At 38.7% G+C, this 26,764-nt stretch overlaps 1 protein-coding gene across 1 annotated transcript in view; it reads left to right on the plus strand.

The window, feature by feature from the left end:
• Positions 1–3,961: 3,961 nt before the first annotated feature.
• The window catches only part of LOC146368113 (vasoactive intestinal polypeptide receptor 2-like), a 74,765-nt gene continuing 51,962 nt past the window's right edge, over positions 3,962–26,764 (plus strand). Inside the window, exon 1 of the mRNA XM_084912367.1 lies at positions 3,962–4,207. Coding sequence (XP_084768493.1) covers positions 4,157–4,207 — 51 coding nt within the window. The 5' untranslated portion in view covers positions 3,962–4,156. The remainder of the gene's footprint in view (positions 4,208–26,764) is intronic.

Raw genomic sequence — 26,764 nt, forward strand, 5'->3', positions numbered from 1 at the left:
TCAGATCTTCTTCTCTTTCTCTCTCTGTCCCCTTTCCCCGTCTTGCCACTATGGGGTGCAGGGCATTCAGCTGCTCTGCTCCTCGACTCTGGAATTCCCTACCTCCTGATTTAAGAAATATCTGTTCCTTCTCTCTCTTTAAGTCCCAACTCAAAAATCACTGGTTCAAAATAGCTCATCCCACATAACCTCTCCAATCTTGTTTTAAATTAGTTTTATGTCTTATGCTTTTATGATTGTGAAAACTGCTTGCTTTTATGTTGCTTTTATTATTCTGCTGTGTACAGTGTCCTTGAGTGTTTTGAAAGGCACTTTCAAATAAAATTTATTGTTATTGTTATTATTATGATTACTATTATTATTATTGCAGTTGTTGTTGTTGTTATTATTATTACCTCTTAGTTTTTTTTCTTGTGCACTTTGAAGGCAGCCAGATTTAGACTAAAGCTCTTTTTTCCCCACTTGGTAACAACAGAAAGAACAAACACAGTATTCTTACTTTTAAGTGGGCATTTGTGATGCTTATTGATATCATATTTATTGGAACATCACTCTTTAATGATGATAGTAATCTACACAAAGAAAGAGGTGAGGTAAGGTAATATATGGGCCAAGAAAACACTGCTTTAATGTTGAAGACAGCGGTTAACAGTGTTTAGTTAGTTTTGGGATGGGACAAACCATTACCAAGGTGCTGCTGCAGCACCGTAGACTTAAATAAATGATTCCAGAGGTCAGAACTAAGATGAAAATTGTAGTAGTAAAGGATACAAACTTTGTGGGAGCATCATTTGTGAGATGATGACAAAGTTGTTTAATCACTACCCAGTGCAGCTGTGAGTCTGTGTGTGAATTGAAAATGTATTATATAAAAACATCCATTCACTGCAGTGGAAACAGACGCAATTATAAGAAAAAGACATAAGAGCTGTTTGATGAACAAACTGTTCCCTGCTGTTAGAAACAGTCGATATAATAAAAGTTGTCAAATTCAAGTAATTCAGTCACACAATGTGGATTTTTTAATAGTATAATTTGGAAGAAAGGAATTTGCTAAAGAACAGACACGAATTAAAATAGTCTGCTTACTTAATTGTCCAATGTCTTTGTTGTGAATTTAAAACTTTTTATTCTTGAGTCAGTCCAAATTATTCTGGTGTTAAATTATTTCCAAAGCCTTTTACTAAGCAGCCAAGTCAATATTTCTAACACTGAGTCATGTGGATGGCAGAAGAATTAATGTTTGGGATTAGGTCCAGTTATCTAAAGTTTTAATAGGGAGTCTGTCATAGTTTCAAACTTTGTTGGAGTCAAGTGCAGGACTCAGGCAAGACAGGGGGACACAGAATAAGCTTTGCGATATTTTATTTACTTCCACCAGTTCATGACATCAATAAAATAGAGTAGAATAGCCGTTTATTCCGCTCCACACCAACTGTACTAGAATAATATATATATGTATGATGTGCTGTAGTACTGGTAGCATGAAAAGGTTGATAAGATAAGATAAGATGACCTTTATTAGTCCCACAGGTGGGAAATTTGTTTTGTTACAGCAAAAGTGCAAAGTTATGTAGCAGAAATTAGAAAACACTGGAATGCAATAAAATAAAATAAAATACTATATACAATAGAATAAAATAGAATAGAATAGAATAGAATAATATATACAATAGAATAAAATAGAAATACAAATGCTATATACAACTGAAACTGTTGCAAAGGTACGCCACCTCCTTCCATATGAAATTTTACGGTGTTTTTACCAAGAGCTTGGCCGTTACAGGAGAACAGGCATCAACCCAGCAGCAGGACCAGTATCTGCTCCTTTATGACCAATAGAACAGAAGGAGCAGTACAAAACACCCTCCAGTGGACTACTAACATGCATGTGTCTGACCAAGCTGTCATAAACTGACTCCATGACAGTGACACGATTGAGGACCTGACATCCTTTAGTGCTGTGGTGCGCTCACAACCCAGTGCCGTTCAGCTCTGCCATAACTTTCAGCAAGGTTCAGAGCTGGTGAACCATTCAGATGCTTGATGACCCCCCCCCTATGTTTGATTGAGCATGAGCTTAATTACAGGCATTTTAACTTGTGACAAAATGTACTTGTGCCCCTTCGTCACAGGTTAGCGAGTTAGTGAAGAGTAGTGCTATATACAACTTTTTATGAATGTGATTAATTCTGTATTACTTTATGGGTTTCATGATATTCTGGTACTCACAATTTAAAAATGAAATATGGACATCATATGATTAACATAAATATGATAATACTGCACATAATGCAGTGGCAGGAATTATTTTCTTAACACTGCAAAATAGGCTCTTATCAAACTTAGGGTCTCGAGGGAGTTATTGCTTATTCCAGCTGTCATAGAGTTAGAGGCAGGGTACATCCTGGACAGGTCACCAGTCCATCACAGGCCTAACACAAAGGGACAGAAAACCAAGATGCATGTCCTCCTTTGGACAGAGAATGTGAAAAATAGAACGAGGAAACGGTTATGTAAGCTAATGGTCAGTGGACATTAAATCACAGTATATCAGAACAGTTAGCTGCCAGCCGGTGGCCTTGTACCCGAACTCTCTCTGCCTCCTCCTCCTCCATGTGTTTCAGTCGACATCGCATTGATGGCAGGTGTTACGTTTTGTGGAGCTTCTGTTATGAGTTCAACTGTTTTCCTTAGAATTCTCTATTACATGTAATTCTCTCTGTAATTGTACACTTTGGGAACGCCATGTTTATGTGTTTTATTTTCTGCACCTATATTTGAGTATATTTCATTAAAGACAGAAAACAAACAGTAAATGGAATAAAATTTGAATACTACTTTTTAGATGTAATAAACTCACTGCCATTTCATTAGGTATACCTGTTCAGCTCCTCGTTAGCAAATATCTGATGACACAATCACACGGCAACAACTCAAGATGGCCTGCTAAAGTTCAAACTGGGCATCAGAATGGTTAAAAACGGTGATTCAAGTGACTTTGGATGTGGCATAGCGACTGATACCAGTGGGGCTGATCTAAGTATTTTAAAAATCTGATTGGACTTCCTGACTTCCAGAGATCCTCAGGATTTTCTATACAGGCGCTGTGGAGAGCATCCTCACACAGAACATCACCATCACATCCTGGTTTGGGAACAGCTGTGTTAAGGACCAAAAAGCTCTTCAGAGAGTGATCTGTACAGCAGAACGCTGCTGCAGGATTGCTCTCCCCCCGCTTCAGGACACCTACACCAAGAGATGCCAGACTAGAGCAGCGCAGATACTGAAGGACCCGTCCCATCCTGTCAACCAACTGTTCCAACTTCCTCAATCCGGTATAAGGTTCCGCATCCGATTAATGTTGGCGTGTTAGACTGAAGGCTGAAGTTTACTTTGTTAACTTAAAAATATGTGACAGTGCATTTGAGCTCCTGTTACATAGCGAGTAGTGTAACAAGTTACTTACTTAACTTTTATGTAACTTTTTGGAGTAACAACCCCAATGCTGATGACCAGAGATTACGCATCTTCTGATGGCTGCCTGCAATAGCATGTGGCATCATGTCACAAAGCTGGAACCGCCTCAAACTGATTTCTTGAACATGACTCAAATGGCCTCCACAGTCACCAGATATCAATCCAATTTAGGAACTTTGGGATGTGGAGGAACAGGAGATTCTCATCACTGATGTGATATGATCTCATCAATATAGACCAAGAAGAATTAAAGCAAAAGGGGGTATAGCACAGTAATGTGTAAATAATGAAGTGGCAAGTAAGTGTATGTGACATTTCTTTGATTATGAGAAAAACTTTTGCCGTGAAAATCTGATATTGTGACACTATTGTCTTTTATTTTGAAAGCCTGTACCGGAAATGTGCTTGCATGCGATCGTGAACTTGACAGTAGAAGTCAGCTGCGGGTAAATGATCTGTCCGCACATTCAGCTCAGTGGAAGCGAGCAGCGTGGATAGAGGACACCACAGACTGGGCTCTTTTTCGCTCGCTATTGTTCATGGAATAAAAAAAATGTTTAAAGTTTTTTTTGTTTTTTTACCCGGATCAAAACTCTTAACTGGAGTTTAAATGAAGTGTTTTAACCCAAATTCCTCCTGTTAGGACAGCTCACTGGCTTCCAGCTGAGGAGTAAACATGAAAAGTTTGCTCTTTGTCACCTTGTGTCTGTCAACCTGTCCGCTCACGGTGAGTCTTTTTTTCTGTAGTGCTTCTATATGATTCAGAAAACCGTTCACATACTGAAAACTTCCGCGATATAAGAAATTATACGGAGTATTCCAACATTAACAGCTGATGCTTATATTTTATTATTGCACTCTTTGATGCTGATTAGCCTTCTGGTGGAGGAAAAGTTTGCGGTCACATTTCGCTGATAACATTGTTGTTATTAAATGTTCTTAAAGTTGTATGACAGGTTATCCTTCTTCGTGGTATTTTGTTGCCTTTTGCTGAGCGTGATGATTCGTGATTGTAAAGTTACGGTGTCAGCTTCATTCATTGTATGGTCTGTTCAAATGTCACGAAGAGGTGTGAAAACGGTCACCAGCGCTCTAAGAGCTGAAGAATTATTTTCAGTTGAAATTATCTTTTGACTTGTTCACTGATGGGTAATTACTCATCAATTATTTCTCTAACTGCACCAATTAGTGGGGAGGAAGTTCAAATTGACATTACAGTAGTACGATTTGATACTTGTTTGATATTGAAACAAGAAAAGTGAGTGTTTTATGATGGACTTCTCTTTAACCTTGTTTGACGTTTGATGTGTTAAGCTTTTTATTTTTAATTTTGTGGAGTTTTTATGCCTTTACGTTTCCTTCAATGAATTTATATTTTCACAAGTTTTAGACAAAACAATTTCTTTGAAATAAGGTGGTTTCAGCTCAAATGAAGAATAATGTGACATTAAATCCAGTTTATGCTCAGTAAGGTCATTGTGTTTAACCCGCGGTAATAAAAGGTGCTTCTTAAAGCTCAAACGATGATAAATGAATTGGCTAATGAACTGAGTTGGTATATTTTCATAGATTAACCGTTAAATAACATGTCTGATGATGATAGCAGGTAATGTGAGTATTTGCTGGGTTAGTGACAGATTTCATGAAGTAATTTTTTTTAATAGAAGTGTGCTGGGTTTTTATAATTAGTAGTTAATTGGCAAAAAATCTGATCAGGAATCTGGGGAGTTATTAATAAATATTAATATTTGCAGACTTCTTCCTGGCAAAATGATTAATCGTGCTTTTATGGGCATATTTAACAATTAGAATAATCATTAATTGTAGCTTTAAACCTCATATCTGAAGATAATTTGTAGACATAATCTCTCACTTCATGTTGTTCTTTCTGAGGAATCCTCCAGATATTAACCCACTTTTTTTTGCCCCTCATACATTATCTGCCCTTCTGTGTGGATCCACCCCGCAGGATAAACAGTGGAAGTGCGCTCTCGCTCTCTTCCCAGCAGCCCCCTCCTCCTTTGACTAAAAGCAGATGGAGCTGTAAAAATGTTCACATCACACAAAACAAATGCCACAGTTTAATCATCTGACAGACAAATGCTGCCACTCCAAATACACAACAGCTCCTCTCACTGGGTTTTAGCTTCAACCTCTGATGGCTTTTAATGTGAATTTAGTTTTTTTTTATTCTTGTGTCCTCACAATAATGAGTCCAAATAGAGTCACTGGAGCTTGGTCTAAATCAGTGTAGCTTTTCTCTAAATATGCAAACCTTATATTTATACATTACTGTGGGTGACTGATGTTATACATGACAGCTGAAAATGCAGCGATGCATTTAATGTATTTGGTGGGTTTTGAGCAAGTCTGTTGTTTTTTGCTTATAGAAACAGGATTTTTTGCATCAGTGCAATTTTGCATTTTCCTTCCCTTAAATAGACATAAAAGTCCTGCTTTAGCCATCATGAACTAGAGATCCAGGATATTTACTGCATCATAAAACATGTTGTCTGAGTTTAACTGGATCAGATTCATTTCAGTCTGATTTGGATTTGTGAAGCTGCAATTTGATTCTGAATAAATTGTTGACATAAAGCTGATTCTTGAGTCATAAATGGAGGGGATGCACAACTTTCATGGTCTTACTTTAGTGTGCCAAACGAGTATCAGATGAAATATACTTAAACAAACCAGTAAATTGTGCTCATTCTTTCAGGGCTTTCGAGAAAACATTTTCATTTTTCATTCCACTTATGTACAGTTTGAACATTATGTTCACACTAAGAATACTCTCTGTTTTCACCCAATGTCTCCAGCTGTGGAGAAGGACCTTGATGTTGCCAGGATAACTGTCCACAACTCTGCATGTGGTGCAGGTTGTTTTGGTAGCACTCAGGAAATAAGGCTAATCTCACAAAAACAAGAGGTGATGTAAAGTCGATTTAATCCACTTAGATTAAAAAAGTGAGCTATAAAGATTTTTTGAAATGATTCATAATTTATTAATTAAAGTTTTTTCCCCCCTTATCCATATGTTCTGGACGTGCCCTAGCCTTCAAGGATTCTGGACAGACATATTTCAAACCTTATCCCTAATTCTTGGATACCATATGGATCCTAATCCATTAGTTGTGCTTTTTGGCACCACTGGGGAGGCTGATGCAAGGTTGACCTCGTCACAGTGTGGCACACTCTCTTTTGCCTCTCTTCTGGCTAGATGTGCGATCCTACTAAGATGGATGGGTACTCCTTTGCCCACCCATGCTCAGTGGCTGAGGGATCTTATGTACTATCTGAGCCTTGAAAAGATCCGTTATGCGATTAGTAATACCAGTGATAAGTTTTACAAGATGTGGGGACGATTCCTGAAGTACTTTTCCAGCCTTCAGTTTGCGAACCGACTTCCAGCATTTCTCAGTAAATCACCCCCAATATTGATAATGTAGATTTTCTTTCCTTTTTTTTTCTCTTTTTTTTTTTTACATTTATTTGTGTGTTTGTTTTATTTTGTTCTGTTTTGTCCTGTTGTATTTGTGGCGGTGTTTCTTGTTTTGGTTTTTGTTTTCTCAACCTGGCTTCAGGGATGGGGCTACTGTGTGGTATCGGTAGGGGGTAAACTGATAAAAGCAATTAAAAGATATGTGAATGCGTCATTAATCTGTATTCTATTATGTCAGCTCAAACAATCATTGTGAAATCTACTTGCTTGTCGTGTAATAATTCCGTGTGTATCTCCTTTTCTTTGTTGCCTCAATCTAATAAAAATATCTCTGAGAAAATAAAAAGATTTAATTATCAGTTAAAATCAATCAGTCTGGTATCACCTAATGCCAAAGTTTTTCTAGTTCCACTTCTAAAAGTGATGGTTATCTTTTTTATATACATCAAACTAAAGTGGATTGAAAATTATAATTGGATTAATGATTAATCAGTATATGAGCCACTAATGGAATATTCCTGGTTGTAGCTCTAACAAGAGTTTATATGTAACTGAGCTACAGATATCAATCTCACGAATGCTTTTCTCCTTCTGAGTAAAAATCAGTTCCTTTGAATTAAATATGTTGGTTGTATGGATGTTAGGTTTGTACAGAATATACTGTGAGCAGATAAACACGGACATCAGCAGAGGGAAAAGAAAGTAAAAACAAGAAGCTGACATCAACTTACAATCAATACACCAACGTGACAGATGGGAAATTCAAGAGAATAATAAAGAGTAGATGAGGTAGTATTTCCTACATTTCCTCATACTGTGCGTGTCTCTCAGTAGCCTCAATGCACGAGAGAACAGCAGGGACTCAGGTGTGAAGGCCACAGTGGTATATTAAGCTCATCTGTCTGGACTGCAACACGACTGGATCCAACCAGGGATATTTACCCTGGGGTGCAAAAAGTCGTGCTATAGTCTGATGAGAATTCATCCTCGCAGCAGAGGAGGACTCATTTAGAAAATTTTTGCACTGCAGGTTTTCCAACTTCATCTCATTTCTGTTGACATTCTTTTATATTATTAGGAAAAAAACACAAACACAAAACATCAGGGAATTTTTTTAATGCTGGGTGAGCAAGTAATGTTTGGATATATCCAGCTCTAATACGCCCATACTTTGCAGAGAAAAGCCGTAGAAGACGAGATCAAAGCCCACACTGTTTGAGTGACAGATGGTGTTTGGCAAGCGTGGAGCAGAAACATAATGAAGCTTGTAAAGATGGAAGCTGAAGATGAAAATAAAAAAAAATATCACAAGCCTCTTTCTTTGGGATAATTTCTCAGAGCTAATTAAGAAACGAAGGAACGTGGGGAACAAAGTATCAGAACTGTAGAGCATGTGAAATCCCTCGCTGGTGTTTTATGTGAAGCTGATTTTCCCTCAATCAGCTTTTACAGAATCTTTTGACCAAATAATGCAGTTTTTTCCAAGCCGCCGGCGTGTCTCACAAGGTGTCCTTTGGTCGTGGCACATGACTCACTGGGTTAGCGCTGTAAGACGTGCCTGTCACTCCCAAGTTTGTCAGTTTTCTCTGTGCAGGGATGCTGTTATTGAAGTGTTTTAATCCAGTCCACAATCTTTTATCAATCAAACCCTACTGAAGTAGCTTTTAGTCAAAAAACCTAATAAAGCGCATTTCAGCGCCTAAACATCAAGGAGCACCTTTCATTACCTAAACATAACCAGTGAGCGAAGGTAAAAAGTGAGTGAAAATGAAATGAATAATGAGAGGGGAAAACATAAACAAAACAAGATGCAAAACTGATAAACCTGCATGTTATGCCATTGCAGTGTCCCAAAGCAGACTTTGTAGGTCTCCAAAAAAATGCAGTGGTTATCTCTGCGTGACAGATAAGCCGTGGCCAGTACGGTACGTCAGCAATGCCAAATTACACCTTTAATTTGTGGTGAGATGCAGGCAGCATCCCACAACACAATGTCAGTATAAAATAAATAATATCAAATAAATAAGTGGTTCAGGAAAAAGTGAAATACATCACTCAAGAATCTACGAGGTCATGTCAAACATCTCCCCTGATCGCATTCACATCATTCGCTGTGCTCCTCTGACCGGCACGTCAGTAGAAAAGCTTTCTTTTTCTGATTTTCTAATCACTGATGACTTCTAAACACTCTGACATTCACAAATGCTGCAAATATCAGTCAGTTTAATTTAAAGTCTTTTTTTTTGTGGCTCTTGGGAAAACAGAATTGTGTTTGGACTGTGTGTTTGGATTTTTTCCCTTTTTGATAATGGCAAACTAATAAAGCTGTATGATGAAAACAGACTTCTACAAGTCTGCTGTTTATGTCTTATAGCTTGCTGAAAGGTCGGACTTCCAGCTGCGGGCTTATTCACGTACTTCTAAGTGGATGTTTCTCAGAGTTGTAGCAACAGAACATGAGAGATTTGGTCCGGCTTCCAAGAAGCAAGATTACATGGCACATAGTGCTGTCTGGAGGGGAAGGGAAAGATTAAATGTTTCTTCAGCCAGTATTGAAAGTGTCCCAGGCTGAGCAGTGATGGAGAGGGCTAACACATGATGGAGCTGGAGGCAGCAGACGCCTGTTGTGCTGCTTTGTCCATGTCATGCTGTGGGCCGCTATACATCATCAAATCACTCGTATTCCAACAATGAACAATAATTTCTAGCATTGTAATAAGAGAGATAATCGGTTGTGCATTATATGGCAAGGATTTCTCTGAATCCTTGATGGAGTAACCCTATAATACTGTTCCACATGCCGTCACTCCTGAGCCATTTCAAGTACAAGAACTCCCGTTCCTTAAAGTCTGGCTTCAAAGGGCCGCTCACAAGATCGTCCAGAATGAGGACGACCGTATGGAGCTGACAATTTGTCCTTAAGTAAATATGTACTTCAAGTCAAAGGCGATCGTGTCACGTGACTGTTCGATGCCACTTGCATTGCTCGGCACTGATTCCTGTGTCCACCACCTCGCTCAGCAGTGAACATGCGCACGAGTTCTGGACGGATTTATACTCTCAACCTAGAGAGCTCAAATACACCTTTGAAAAACTGCAGAAGCTGTTCATGGAGATCGAACCACAGAAAATGACACAAACCCTGGATCAGCCAAAGAGACGTGGACACTGCATCTTTTTTTTTTGTCTTTTATAGCTTATTTGTATTATATTCCTTTAATTTAGGTAGCCATGTTTGCGTAGTGTTAGAAATGTTAATGTTAATAGCTCTTACATTACCAGTCTAATGTTTAAATGTGAGAAGTTCAAAAATATGCTGAATTGAATTGTTTAAAAAGAGGGGTTTGGTGGGGGCTGGGAAGGGAAAGCTTTTTGCTTCATTTTGTCTGGTGTGTTTTTTTTCTTTAACTTATCAATTGTTATACTGTTAACTGTTGTAAATAGCAGAGTTCAGTGCTTTATGTTGTAAAAATGCACCATATTACATTTGGTTCTTCAAAGGAGAATTGATTGTGACAAAATCTGGTTTCACCTTAAAGAAATTGTCTTTCTTTGTAAAACTATAGCTTTTGTTTGTGGTGAATTTTAAGGAATAAGGATTTTTGTGAAGATTTGTTGAGCAGCATTTTATATCAGGACACGTCTAAAGGACAAATGTATTTGTAACTCATTCAATTTACCAAAGTGAATTTTTTTTAAATTATCTTTTTAGTTTTTTTTCAATGTACACTAATAATTCTGAATAAAACTTATTTTAAATAGAAATTTAGAGTTTCAATCAAATCAGAATTTTAGTCTGAGTAAAACTAACACATTTATCAAATTAGAGTAATTTTTCTAAGTTGGTTCAAAGTAACATTATTTTCATTGTGGCATAAATCCCAAAACAAACAAAAAGCATAGATTAATAGACTCCTTACATTATATGTTTAAATCAACTTCCAAAAAAAGAAAAGAGAGACACAGACTGAAATTTATTTAAATAAAGATTATTAGTACAGTTTCATATTTTTTGGACTTATCAGAAATACTATTTCTGCAAGTGTTAAAATATTTTTTTTTCCCTTTTTCTTTATTGGGGGCTGCAAATATTCATTTTAGCTGTTCCGCTCCAGATTGGTGGGGAACCTCACGACACCCTGTGAGTGACTTACTGCCAGCTTCAGTACAAAGGAACTAAAAGCAAGTGAACAGGCTTTATAGATCAGCTCAGCCTGTACTTAAGAGTCAGATATTGCTCAGACCTCATACTGCACTTTATGGCACCTAATGTGTTCATTTGAAAGATCGACTGTCAGAAAGAGCTTATACTGAGTGATTAATAATAAGCATTTCTAGTCAAGACTAAATTCGCAGGTCATCATTTGAATTTTAACATTGTTTGTCTAATTACAGTTATACTAGTTCATTATTTTACAGACTGACATTTGACAGTTAAAAATAATTTCATTTTATTTGGACCTGACACATTTCCTACTAATGTGACTTTTGTGACTCTATGGGAAATTTGCACTCACTACTAACACAGAGATCAGAGGAACAACAAATCCCAGTAACAGCCTGTATCTGGCTGGATAGTGAGCTCATCATCCTGCATTTAGTCACTAGCATATACAATACTGTATATACTTATATATACAGTATTGTATATATGATGCTATACTTATATTTTGCTAATTCCCCAGAACACACAAAGCACTAGGACTGTGAACAGCATGGTTTAGACAAGGCAGCAAAAAAGGCGACTGCAACTCTGGGGAGAATAATCCACGCCTGAAAGTGTTCCACTGTGCGTTTTTCTATCCAGGTATGCTTTTACTGTATTATCAGTGTTTTTGGGATCATGCTGAAAAATGAAGGCTTTCCTGATGGTATTGTATGCTGAATCAAAATCTGACTGTGTCCATAATTCCATTAATTTTGACAAGATCATTGTTTAAACACTATCTGACTATTGTTGCTGACCACGTGCATCCATTTATGACGAGAGTGTACTCATCTTCAGACAGCTGCTAATGCACTGTATCTCAAACAGGTTTTATGAACATGGTTATGAGTTCATTGTCCTCACATGTCCTCAACAATCACCAGATCTCACTCTAACAGAGCCCCTGTGGGAGGTGGTGGAACTGGAAATAAGCATCATGCATGTGCAGAAACTGTGATGCTATTGTCAATATGGACCAAAATCTTTCAGGATACTTTTCAACACCTTGTTGAATCTATGGCATAAAGAGTTAAGGGAGTTGTAAAGCTGTGCATAGATAAGGAGATGTTGAGTGAGACATTCAGCCCATTCAATCAGACTGTTCTCTTCTAGTCAATTTTAGGGAAACTCCAAGACCAAAATAAAACATTTTGTCCTTTGACACAGCTGGGATTACTCTCATCTACATACACATGAGATCAAAAGATCCCACTCTTTGCAGCAAAAGTTTTCCCCCCTCACTTGGCAGTGAGCACCGGCACATTACAAGTATCCTGAGGTAAACTGTGTTTCAAGACTTACTGCCCTTCTACCTCTGTCCTCTGTGTCTAATCATCCTTTACAGTTTTCTCTTTAGTTTCATTAACTACAGTTGACCTTCAAATGCAAATGATTTGAGATAACTCTTTCTACAGGCTAATCATCATAGGCTAATACACGTGAACAAATGTAAATGTATGAGTATTTATGCTTCATGCAAATGGAAGAAATTCAAGAGTCCCATTTCCTGGTACTCTTGGGTCACTTGTTTAGTCTGCACCATGGCTTGAATTACAGCATTTTAACCTGCCAAAATTAATAAAACCAAGCAGACAAATAAACTCCTGGCATGTGAGCGCAGAAACTGATACATCATAAAATATGTTTTATTTTGTACTTCAAATTTTGTATAAATGAACCGCACTACAGATGTGAATGTGATCCAAAAGAATCCAATAGGCTCACACTGTTTTTTTGAGCATTGGCTTCAAAAGCACGCTCATGTTCTTCACAAAGTGTGTGTTATTTATTGTGAATGGCAAATGACAGTCCTAAGCACCTGCTGTATGTGATCACCTACACAGTGAGCTGGCAGGGCTGATCGAGGACATGGGGCGAATGAGAGCCTACCTCCAGGGGGATCAAGAAGTTTCAGCATCCACAAAATCGACACCCCACCCACAATGCTGTGCTCACAGTACTGTCATAAAATAATAGATCCAATTAGATCTTTAATATCCATGAATTCAAGCATCTCTTTTCAACAACCAGCAATGAAAGCATCAGTAAAGAAGGTGTATATACAAGCCCAACTCCCACTGTAGCAGTAAGAAAACCTACACACTCCTCTGAAAAAGTACAAACACAACAACAACAAAAAATAATTAAAAAAAAATCTCTTTAAGAGGAGACAGAAAAACTGCTCTAAGCCTTTTTTTTCTCCCCAAACACCCCCACAAGATTCAAGTATGGCTTTGATGTTTCATCAGCATAACATCTCACTGAACATATCTAAAAATACAAACTGCTGCAGAATTGTGAATTCAAACTTTGTGGGTGTAACATGTTTCCAACTTGTGTTTTACAAAGCAGCCAACTTGAAAACAATTAAAATGCCATTTTTGGCACTCAACAGCCTTTAAATGACTCAACATCATCAGTACAGCACACTAAGTGATACACAGTACTGTATAAAACAGCAAAATTAAGATTAGTAGACATAAATGATAAGAATGGGTCCTTCTTCAAACCCAAGAACTTTCTGTTACTGTTAGTTTGAAGGTTGCAGAACCCTCACCCCAACTAGTCGCAGCAGATGGCCCCGCCCCTCCCTGCGCCTGGTTCTGCTGGAGGTTTCTTCCTGTTAAAAGGGAGTTTGTTCTTCCCAATGTCGCCAAAGTGCTTGCTCATAGGGGTTCATGTGATTGTTGGGTTTTTCCCTGTATGCATTATTGTAGGGTCTACCTGACAATTTAAAGGGCCTTGAGGCGACTGTTGTGATTTGGTGCTGTATAAATAAAACTGAACTGAACTGAATCAGAGAAGAAGCTTGTTTGTGCAAACAAGTGGAGCACCTGCTGTTGAAACTGATTGTTATAGACAGTGATAACATTCATTCACCTCAACTTACATTAACATCATACTTCTTTTTATACATCTATTTAATGGAGTTTGGGAATTGGTTGATGGGAATTTCTTTTTAGGACATCAGAGGTGAGCTGAACAGTGGTTAGCACCGTTGCCTCACAGCAAGGAGGTCCAAAGTTAGTTGGATCAGGTTAGTTGGTGATCCTAAATTCGCCGTAGGTGTGAGTGTGATTGCAACTGTGGATGGCTTGAAGCTTGTGACAGACTGGTGGCCTGTCCAGGGTGTACCCTGCCTCTTGCCCTGTGGCAGCTGGGATAGGCTCCAGCGCTCCCCTCAACTCCGAATTGGTTAAGTGGAAGAGAATGGATGGATGAATTGATAAAGTTGAGCTTGAGATGATCCACAGGTTGATTTTCGTTGTGGCTTCTACCACCAGGAGTCATTCTCTACTGATGAAACAGCAGGGATGCTGAAAAATTGAGAAAATGTTGCAGAATAAGTAAAGAAAAAGTGTGAGATTAGTTTGGGAGCGTGCATTATGAAAAAACTATCACCTGTTAAGAGGATGTGACATCAGCTGTACCAGTAGTGATGTCACTGAATCACAGTGAACCTCTTTCACCTAGAGTGCTGAATTATTTAGCAAATATATTCTTTTATAAAAGTGTAACTGTCTCCTTATCACTGTTATCTTTTTAAAATATAGTTGAGTGCTTTGTCTCTAAGAAATGAAAACCCAGAGCATCTAAACCTCAGAGCAGTGCACAAAAGAGTCCACTAAGCGGATGCTGTAAGCTGCACCTTAATTATTGGTGCTTAGGTGATAATTGAGGTTCTTGGTGGTCTTTTCAGAGAGGCAAACTGAATGACTCACTAGTGACTCATGATCCGATCATGTAGCAGTGAAAACAGAAAGCTGCAGCTGCTCTTTCTTATATGGAAATGTATTGACATTTTACTGCCAGGCTGTGTAGTGATAGCGGATCCTGTTGTCAGCGTGCCGCGTTTGACTCTGTTTTCTCTTCAGTAGAGAAATAGCAGAATTGTGTTCCACCTTTGGGATCATAAACCTCTTTTATGTTTTCCACGGTTGTTGAGATAAAGAAGAAAATATTTTTGTAAGGTGTCACAAAGCGAAAGTGTGGTGTGACATTTAAATGAAATTGTAACATTTAAAGTTTGGAGACAGAAGATACAAAGAGATGCGTTAAAATAAATAGTGTTTTCAGTTATTTGTGGTTCCACATATTTAAGCTTTTTTTGATCTGGTGACACGGAGCAGGTAATTTCACAAATGGGGAAAGTCGCAGTGAATAACTCAACGATGTAGAAGGTGGACTTGTAGGAATCAGTTCAGGTATTTTATTAGCAAATAAGACGATGGGCAACAAGGTCTTACTGTGGAAACGTCTGAGGCAGGCAGGTTAGTTTCCAGTGAAGAGATTTTCAGGAGGTCTGGCTTTCTGGCTGGCTGGGTGACATATGAGAGGAATCTAGGGCACAGGAAGAGAGGCGCATGGAAATGATAGGAACAAGCCACGAAGTAAGGAAGCCTTTACTCATAGAGCCTGAGCGTGCTGTTGATATACACTCACACAGGAGGAGCGAGCACAGCAAAAGACTGTGCATGCACTAGCTTTTCACGGTGCCTGTCAATATGCGGTGCAAATAGGCATCATATAAAGTGAAGGAGGCATTCATTAGGCTGAAAAGAAAATGAAAAGAGCAAAGAGGTAAAAAGAGAGGCCGGATCAGCGATTGCTGGATCACTGGTGTCGGACGATGTGGCTGCTGATAGCAGGATGAATTCTTGAGTGGAAGGAGTCATACTTTGTGCTCAGATTCACTCGAGTGTTTAAAAATTGATGCGACGGCGCTTTCAAGTAAAGAAACCAAGCAAAGAAACAGAAAGACAATGACCCAAAACATTACTGGAAGCAACTTAAGAGCTTTTTTTTAAGACCAAAAAGACCAAAGGTTTGCATCAAAACTGAGACTTTCGTGACATCCATGGTTTATAGAGTTCAGTCACTGATGACAAAAAAGATTTCAAAATGCTTTTCTTGTGTTTCACTTTGGACCCAGTGAAAGTTGCATCACTTTTAAAAGGTTATAATTCATAACTGTCACTGCGCCGATTTTGGCAGACCCTTGAATTGAAGCTGAATCTTTGCACTTCAGTCACAGCTTGATTGCTTAATTTCGTATTCATAGCGCGCTATAAAGAGGGGAAATTATTAATACTGTGTCGTAGCTGGAAAGACTTTACAAAGCACAAAAATGACTTTAGAAACAGTGAAAGTTTTAGAAGACACAGACTATGTGCGTTTGATGTGAGGTTGTGTTTTGCCAGAAATTCGTTCTCTGTGCTTGGTTTATTCATTTGTCCACCCCTTCTGTTCAGTGTCTCTGACTAAGGTTCAAGTTGGAAGGTCTCTGTCATAGTTTTATTTCTTTTTCTTTTAAAAATCAGCAAAATGCAACATTTTACATTCAGTGGAACAGTAGTTGGAAAACCTGAGATAACAGAAAGTCTTTTCTACTCTTCTTGATCCCTCAGACGCTTCTTCAAAACTTATCTCAAACAATTAATATGGTCAGAAAAACTTTAAAACCCTTAATTTAGTGGTGTTTGAAGTGATTCACCCTTCTTTTAATCTCATTGTAGAGAACTGTTTGTTGTCTTTGTATTTAGGCCACAGCTGAGCAGTGAGGCATAGCCCATTATGAAAAAGCATAGTGCTGTAATTCCTCCCCCTGCTTTAAGCTGGGTTGTTTCCTTCTCTGTGAAGCACCACCTTGAATCTACACCAGCATATGAAATGCACTATTTGTCTCGCCTTGTACTTTTTTTGACCCGCACTTGCTTTTGCGCTGTGAGCGTTGCAGGCTATTTTTTTTAATCTGATTTAAAATTGAACTGTAAATCAGGCTGGATAAGAGCATCTGTTAAATAGAACTAAATAGGATCAACACTGTTTATTGTCCCAAACACATTTTTTTTCCCGCTTTTGTTCTCAGTAATACTCTCAGTTAGAGGATAATATCAGAACAGAATCGCAATCCATGGTCTGAATCACAGTTCTCCTCACAGATTTGGTGCATATCATGTGATCACATTGTTAGTTGCCTGGATCCAAAGCCTGTCACTTCTACTCAAAGTTAAAGGTCCAAGTCACAAATCTCTGGGGTCTTTCCTCGTTCTCCTGTGTCTGTGTGGGTTCACTCTGGTTGCTTTCGCTTCCTCCCCCAGTCTAAAGACATGCACGAGGTGCTCGGCCACAGTGTGTCTCTTGACTTGTCCAAGGTGTATCCTGCCTCTTGCCAAATGAAAGCTGGGATAAGCTCCGGGTCTGCCAGGCCCCTGAACTAGACAAACAGATGGATGGATAACATTTAATAGCACAAACTGCAGTATAGAAAGTTACTTTCAGCTTCTCCCCTGCCACAAATGGTCACCACAGTAAGAAGCTCCACAAGTTTGATTTGGCAGTTTTACACAAGATGCCCTACCTGACACAATCCTAAAGCAGATTTGTGTCTCTGCCTGGAATTGAACCAACAAGCTTGCACTTACCAAACAAATGTGTTAACTGCTGCATCACTGGAGGGACCTAATGCATGCTGTATATGAGTGTACATAATGTACAGTGTCAGTTAATTGTATCTAATGCACTCCATCCAGCACGATAATGCAAAAAGGTACTTAACACCTAAAGCAATGTGAGAAAATGTTTTTGTAAATTCCAGATTAGCACTTTGTTGTTTGATACAGAGTGTTTGTTCATTGGTATTACTATAAAAACTGATAAAAAGCTGAGTGAGAATGCTGCGTGTGGCAGTGGCGTTAAAATCACAGTGACGGAGTAACCCTGGAGCAGATGGTGAAGCCTGGTTGGAGCTTTGCTTCAGGGTGAAATCAGAGGTCAGCAGTGATCTCTGCAGATTCTTACAGGGTCTTGTTTTATTTATATAACATACATTTGTGGCAGTTGGAAATAAACGAGTGGCAGCCTGCTCCCTCTTTGGTGCTACCTGCCCTGCAGAGCGCCTGTGACCGAGGCTCTGAAGCTTCAGCAGACCCAGTTAGATTTGTACTGTATAATGTGATTTTAGCAAAAGCTGCTGAAGTCGAGACCTATTTGGTTTTCTTATCACAACTCATGTTAAAATTAAGCTCCCATGTCACATGTAACTGTGAGATGTTATCAAGTAAACTGTGAGAAATGCAGAAGCTTGACTGAGCTGTGAGTCTCCCCTGCAGTGTGATTACTGTGATAAGGGAAACCACAATTCAACATTTTCCACTATCTGTTTAATCGGATGCACTGCATGAACCCTTTCTTTTTATAGTCTTTGCTGGCCACAAACACAGAGACTCTGATAAGGACTGTGAACAGTGTTTTAGGACTATCTTGGGCAGCTGTTACACAAACACAGTTTTCGTTTTGTTAATGTCTGATATCACAGTTACACTCGAGGCTAAGGTGATAAATGTGATTCAGGTATCAGCAACATGTCATACAGCAGCACAGTCTCAGGTGTTTTAACGGTAAAGTAATGGTGTCTGAGATGACTGGGGTGACTGTAAGATGCAGAGCAGGTCACAAGGTTCGATCCCTGGCTGCTCCAGTCTGCATGCCAAATATCCATGGGCAAGGACCAAGTTGCTCTCCGATGCATCCATGAGAGTGTGTATGTGTGTGTGTTAAATAGAAAGCTCTGAAGCATAGGGAAAAAATGTGCTTTTGTAAATGAGAGGTGAATGAGACTTGTTGCATAAAGCACTCTGAGTGCTCGGGTAGAGTAGAAAAGCACTACAGTATATAAGAACCAGTCCATTCACCAAATTGTTCTAGCCAAACTAAAAAAGAGGTGAAGGTCCCGGGATGTTTTTGGTTTATCAGGGATGAATCTCAACTTGAGTCTGAGGTGAAACAAACCATGAAGTGTGCAGAGAGTGTTGAGAGACTGCAGGATGTAAAAGATCTGCTGCTAATGTCTTGGGGTCTGAGTACTGTAGTGCTGCTGGTTCAGAGCAGGTTTTATCTCAGGTGCCTTTTGAGAACCAACCCACAATTTGAGAATTGATTATTATATTCCCTTCACTGGCTGAAGCTGAGAAAAGAAAATGATGGCAGACAGAATATGTGTTCAGCATTTGTCGGTCTTTGCTGTCGGTGGCTCTGAACTTTTTGTCGACTTGTGGTGCTTACTTTCTGAAACAGGCTCCCGTGTTTTGGTGGTGAGACGTAAAACCTGGTTTAGGTTAGGCAGTAGCAGCGACACCATTAAGGTGGAAAGGCTTATTAGAGATTATTCCTGGCCAAGTAAGACCTGTTCTGACAGCATATTGAGGACATGTAGCTATTTAAGAGGGATGTAACAATGTTCCGCTCAGCCAACCAATACACAACGAATAAATAAACAATAATTAATGTCTTCAGAAACAATGTAATATTTTGAAAACAGTTTGACAGCATGAAAGGGTTTTGTCATAGTGATGAACTGACAGATAATTTAATCTTTATTCAAGCTATAATAAGGGCTGCTGCATTTAATAGTGTCAGGTTGATTGTGGAACAGACAGTTAATGAAAGTGCTTTCAGACTTTCAGGCTTCAGCGATAAGAGATGCTGCCTTCCTGGTGAGGAAGAAGTCTGAGTTTGTGTAGGAAGTAGCCAGGCTCTCCTCAACTTACAGCTTGGGTAATGGAACTAGTCTCCTGGAGGGAGGGAAGGGCTGGACTCCAAGGATCAACCAAATCACTACCAGGTAACGACTTAAAGTGATTACAAAATCTGTGCTAAACAAACCCACACTCAACATTCAGTGCTTTATTTGAAAAAACATTTTTGCTGTTGTTGGTGTGAACGTGATCAGCAGTTTCACAAATATAGAAAGTGTTACAACAGTTGTCAAGAGAAATTTGAATTACATTTGAAACTAATCCAGTTGTTCTGATGATTTTACGTTTTTTTGTTCTAGCTGACTTTAAAAGTCTTTCTTCCTTTTGACGTTTCTGTTTTAAACATGATTTCCTGCTTGGGATGAGTGAAAGAGACGTGATAAGTAATTAAACAGTCCTCATTCTTGTTCTTTTTCACCTGACATATTATCAGGGAAAAGTTTGTTCTTCAGCTTTTCACCTTTTTAAACTGTGCTGCTGATTTTTTTTTTTTTAATTTCATGACGTTAACAGAAAGCACACAGTTGGTGAGAGAGTGCATCAAGACATCAGTAGATTTCAGAAATACACTTATGAGGATTATTTTGAAGACATTTTTAGTTTTGTCGCCTTTTCTACCTTCTTTGGTAAAAATGTACCCACTTACCCACTGTTCGGCATCCTTGAGGATCTTACTTCATTGGGTGATAATGATCACGAGCTTGTTAATGAGCTGAAGGCAGTTACACAATCAGTAACACATTACGCCCTAATGCACTGAAATCTTGCAGGGCATACAAGAAGAAATATGTACAGGCCGATCTTAAATTTGCTTAATAAGCATCTAAATTATTAAAAGAAGGTGTAGGAGAAAGGGCTGTGGTCAGATGAACCAAAATTGAATTCAGGGCATTTTTGACCCAACGTGTTTGAAGGAAGAATAATGCTGAATATGATCCAAAGAACACCATCCCAAAAGTCAAGTATGGAGGTGGAAGCATTATGTTTTGGAGTTTTTTTCTGCTAAGTGAGAAGGGTGACTTTAAGGAGCCATTGGACGAGGCCATGTACCATACAAGTACCTCCTGAAAATGAAAAGATGATGCATGGTTCTTCCTATATGACAGTAACACAAAGAGGCAGCAAAGAAGTGGCTAAAGAAGAGGCTCATTGAGGTCATGGGGTTTATTACCCAGTCTTCAGACCTCAGTTCTATATTCTTCCTTCTGTGAAGGAAGCTAAAACCTTGAGTTGCCAAAAAACTAAAGTATTTAGAGTTGCTGTAAAGAGTGGTCCAAAATCCCCCCTGAGATACGCGCAAACCAGCTGACCAACTACAATAAACGTCTAACTGCTGTGCTTGCAGAAAGCGTTTCTCCACCGAGTACTAAGTCATGTTTTCTTGCAATGACATGCATATTGCTTTATAACATTTATGTAATGTCTTTTTTCTGAAATTTGGTTGAATTGAAACGACCAAAGAAATTAGAGTGTTTATTTCTTATGCAAATGAGCAAACTTTTAGCAAATAATTATTTACCCCACTGTATTTACAGCCTGCTGGGGAGTTTCTGCTGCTGATTCTGGGAGTTTCTCATACTTCATTAGTTTTCTTTTCTTTTCTTTGTCACTGCAGCTCTTAATACCGCTCGTTCTTGGGACCAACCTCTGCCATAAAATCAAATTGAGTAAAGGTAAACTCAGGGCAGCATCATCATCTCCTAAAGCTCATTTGATGGTGGCCAGCTAGTGGTGTGCATCACTGCTGATTGAAGCCAGAGCACGAAAACACATTAGGAAAAAGAGCTGATAAGGCCGATTCATTAGCGTTTAGATAGCTCTGTCATTAACTAAAAGGAGACTTTTAATAAAAATTCACTTGCTGACATTTATTTATTTATTTTTGCTATTCATTTATGCCAGAACTTATATACAGAAGTGTTTCTGCATTACTTTTTTTTGGTTTTTGGTTTTCACTCAAACACTTCGTTGTGCTTGTTTGTATTATTGGTACTTTCTCGTTGGTCCTTTTGCTGAAAGAACATCAAAAAGGACAGAATTCTTCGTCTCTTGAATAAAATAAGTTCATCAACCATGATCTGCAGATTTAAGATCCTCACGTGGACAATCCAGAGAATATCAAACCAGTGGGAGAAAAATCAAATATCCTATGAAAATTTCAGACACTACCTCAGCAATTTGTTTGCTGTTTGCAGAGCTGTGTGTTGAAAGAATAATGTCCTTGTTTGCATTTCCTTTGGCTAACTTGAGTTAGTCATTATCATCTACCGATTAGAGTAGATTCTGGATCTGCATCATGCTGGAGGCGGCTTTGTGGAGAAGCAGCTGTCATCAAACCAATTAGTACATCTGCTATAACACAGGTGGTGTTTGCTTTAGCTACCATAGTGGTGTCGTTTGGTCCAGACCAAATATTTCATGAGACATTTGTGAGATTGCCGTGAGACTTGGTGGACGTAAAACAGGTCACCAGGGCTTAGTTCAGTTCAGTGTTTTACATTGCTAAATCATAACATTACCTCAGTGAAATATACTTAAAAGGACAAAGGTACTTATAATATAAAATGAAACCAATCAACTTAATGAGTTGGCACCCAATTCCCTGCCTTGTTCACACTCCACCAGCACTACATTTTCAATTTGAGCTTTTATTGACATATTACCGCAGCTGCGAGATGGGTGGCGTGAGATTTCTTACAGACATTCAAATACCAGGAAAACTAATAAGCACCAAAAACAGACTGCTTTGTGATGAGGACTAATCAGCAAAAGAACTGGACTGTCATAATGTGCAGGATAATAAGGAAGCAAGTGAATTAACATAAGAAGAGACGTTTTTTAGGCCAGCCGCCAGTGCATAAAGTCTAAAACATGAAGCCAAAACCAGAAGAAGTCACAGAAGCAACAGAAGGAGACGACACCAGGCAGGATAACACACATCATGACAAAGGGTAAAGGCAAGACAACACTTTATATACACACACAGGGTGATCAGGTTAATAAAGATAGCTGGCACACTTTACTGAAGTGGGTTTTACTGTGTGTTTAACATTTTCTCCTGTTGATGCAGTATTAGATAAATCAATTTTCTCCTGCTGATTTTCTTCTAGAGGAATAATTTTATCTCACATTATCTTATCTTATGTTGCACTTGATTCGTGTAGTGCATGTATCCACTGACTTTAACACTAATCACTTAGTGTGCAGTGGACCAAAAATTACAACAAAAGTATGTTAAGCTTTGCACACTGGCAGAGAGACGAGCGAGACCGAGGGAAACGCGAGGAGTTTATTTCTCACTTTCCATAGGAAGAGTAAAATGTGTGCTAGCGAGAGATTACTCAGTCACACCTGACCTTGTTCCCAAAGCTTAATTTGTGGATGTAGGTGCATCAATATCAATTGCAAAGATAAAACAGTATTAAGTAATTTTTGCCTGGTTCTTTATTCCTGATTTCCTCTATTCTTATGCTGCTTGCATATGTGCTTTTAGCAAACAAGGCTAATGGGATATACGAACGAACTAAATGTAACTTACGTCTTAAAAAGGCAGGAAAGGAAATCAAAGGAAAAAAATAAAAGAAAAAATGTGATTTACTGCAGATGTGTGTCAACAAACAGGATAAAAGCAGGTTTAAGACACTTGAGCACTGGCCCCTCTTTTCAAACCTTGGGTGTTTTCTAATTTCTTTTAAGTTTGTCCTAAAGAAATTTAAAAAAATGCTGCAAACTTTTGAAGATAACACACCATGGGTCTATGTGAGGTTAGAAATGTTAAACCACGTGCACCTATTGTTTTCTGTGTCTGGCTGCCCAGCATGTCCAGACTCTGCTGTATCTTCATCGCGGTAAACTCATCAATTCGACTTCTTTGTGTCGCACTGTCTAGTTGTTGTATACTTTCCGGCCTGCTGAGTAAGTGAGTGAGCAAATGGTGTGCTATTGGATTTGACATGCCCTGCAATGAAGGTCACAAGCACTTAGCCTGAAATTGACATGAAAATTTCCAAGGTGTCACCGTGTTCCCCGTCCATCCAGTGGAGTTTTTATTTTCAGCATTTGTCCGACATACATACAAACTTCTGTAACATGGAGCATTTGAACTGTCTGGAGCAACTATGATGAATATGTCAGCTGAGCTGTAAAGTATGCTATTTACGCTGCATGTCCATACACAGCTCTCAGACAGGTGTGGGAACAAGGACCACAGGTCCAGTAAGATAGTTACTGTTTATTTATTGTAGTCGTAAATATACATTGATTTAGTGTGTGGTTATGTCTTCCAACAAATTGATGCACAGTCATAAACTTTGTGTAACCTCTGATGTGTGTGCATAAACATGCCGATATTGTTGTGATTACTTATTGTCAGGAGATTAGACATGTCAACGAAAACACCAGACATTATGATACAGACTTATCATTTGCACCAATGTTTTTTCGAAATTTATATGCGAAAGGTGAGCGCGAGAGCCCTCGGTGCACCTGCTCGCTGCTGAAGTCAAAGTAAACTTTATTGTCATCTCCGCTACATACAGTCCAGTATATAGAGAGACGAGACGACGAGCCTCCAGTTACAGCAGTGCAAGTAAACAAACAGTAAATATAAGAAGAGTAAGAAAATAAATATACACTTTAGGACCGGGGTAAAGGGATCAATAACAATTTAAAATTTACAGTTTGATGATTTAAAGTCTCACACACAACCCGTCGAAAGGGGAGGGGCCGGCTGCTTCCAAATAGAGCACATTTCATTCATAATGTTGTAAATCCAAGCCCATTATGTATTCATGATTTGAATCCTGGGTTGTGTGAAATCCCAGAAATAAACCCTAGACAAAGCCAATCTGTGAACTAAGGTGTAGGTCTGTTAGGTTATGTTGTGGTGATCCTCGGGTTGAGGGATGGGTGTTCGTACTGGAGTGCAAAATTAAAACCAATGGAAGATGGACAAGAAAAGTTCAAAGCCATCAGGTGCTCAGTTTAGAAGAAATAGAAAAGAAGAGGAGGAGAAACGAGCAAAAGATGCAGGTAAGCAGATGTGTCATTGGATAGTGGCAGGTCATCCTGAAACAATCAGAATCAGAATACTTTATTAATCCCTAAGGAAATAATGTGGGTTACAGTTGCTCCAAGAAGAAATGGTAAAAATAGTAACAGTAACAGACTAAACTCCAAACAGAACATTATGTTACAGAATTTAATATTCTGGGGGGGGGGGGGCGCAGAGGGAGTGTTCGCCCAGGGCGCCAAACCAGCTAGGACTGCCACTGACAGTACCTTTAATATGTCTTCAGAAGATGAAAAAGCAGAGAGAAAAGAGTTGGCAGACTAAAATGAAAAAATGAAAAAGAAGAAGCGGTTCTGGTTGGAGCACATTAAAGCAACACCTGACATAAATCGACTTACCTGAGTGTGTGAGAGACAAACCGAACAAGACCAAACCAAAACCATGTCTCCATCCGGACATAAAATCATTTTTTTCAGATGTAAATAGGTGACAGTTTTGCTGGCTGCTGTAACAACAGTTCAGTCTGGTGTATATCCATTTCTTAGAGTTTATCCATTACCTAAACAACTGCTGGCAAGCAAAAAGGCTCTGATGAAAAAGGAAATGATGTGCTGCCTGATATCACCCATTAGTTAGAAGCTTCAAGCTGAGCCTTGTCACTGTTGCCATGTTGGTATTTGGAATGATTAAATAACCCGCTGTAATATAGAGCTTACTGAGGAACTGAGAGACACTACAAGCTCATACAGTACCAAGCTAGCCTCACCTTTCATCATATCCTGCTTGATTGTGTGTTTACATGGAACCATGATTTACAAAATTAACATAATGTTGGATTTGGATTTTCTAGCCAAAGTGCATATGTAATATAAAAACATTTCAAAGATACGTAGTGAAATAAAAAATGTTAAAGGTTTCGTCACTCATGGACTTTTTTCTTCCTTTTTTGGACTCATCAGCACGAGTGGTGTGGGAATGTTTTTGAACTGTCTACTGATTCAGTAAAAGGACTCGATGTTACAATCCCTAATAATGCATTGCTTTAAATGGAGAAAATCTTGAGGGATGGCTGTTATGAGAAAAGGCAGCCCAGAAACTTTACCAGTGGCACACATCGTTGTGTGCCTCAACTTTTGGTCTTTCACCCAAGCTAATCTGCTAAGCTAAGACTTTCTATTTGTGTGTTTTCTGGTATATTTGTTCATTCATGAGGTGTAAGATCTGTCAAAGACAAAAATAGTGCATGCTGATGGGAAAACTCAAGCGTTTACTATGTTTTGTACAACTTTTATTGGTTTCCACCTTTACATACATATCAAATGTTTCTGTGTGTTTGACCTCACCCTTTGTCCAGTAAATGAAGTGTTTGGTTTTAGTCACATTACCGACAACTTTCTGAAACAACTTTCATTCCCACGTTCATTTTTAGCTGCGTTCATCTCAGGAGACTTTTGAAGAACTCTGAGTTTGTTTTTGAATAATAATCTATTACTCACATTTGGGTAATATTCTGTGTTTGATGCGTCAAATCGCAGTTCAGCTGCCACTTCAGGCTCATAGTTGTGTAAGTCTGTGTGCATGGTTGTGTGTGCTGTCTGGATGATGCCCAGCCTTGCTTCATGCCAGGGGATAAAAAGCTACAGCCTCTATGGGAGATTTTGACTGAGTGATGGACAGAACATTGGGAGCTGTTTAAAAACTGTTGATCCCATTAAAGAGCAAAATAAGAGAAATGACACATAGTCGTAAAATACTTGAATTGGATATTTTACTCTGAGGTAAATCTATATTCAAAGTGATATGAATAAAAATGATTAAAATTTAAAGTGTTTAATTTGTGCTGATTCAGTAAAAGCAACAAATTAATTGTTAATGGTAGTTTTTCTGTGTTGTTGATGCAAGAACTTTACTCGTGTAACTGCAGTAACGAGGCTGTGGAGTTTACATGAGTCAGTGATACTACTGAATTCAGATCAGACACAGACACAGTGCAGAACATGTTTGATTACAGGTGCTATTATGACTTAAAATATAGAAGATGGTTATTCATTTGTCATGTGCCGTTTGGCTCGATCACAATTTCCTCC

This window comes from Perissodus microlepis, chromosome 18 (genome assembly GCF_051167445.1).
Source record: "Perissodus microlepis isolate ML-2025 ecotype Zambia chromosome 18, ASM5116744v1, whole genome shotgun sequence".
Lineage (NCBI taxonomy): Eukaryota > Metazoa > Chordata > Actinopteri > Cichliformes > Cichlidae > Perissodus > Perissodus microlepis.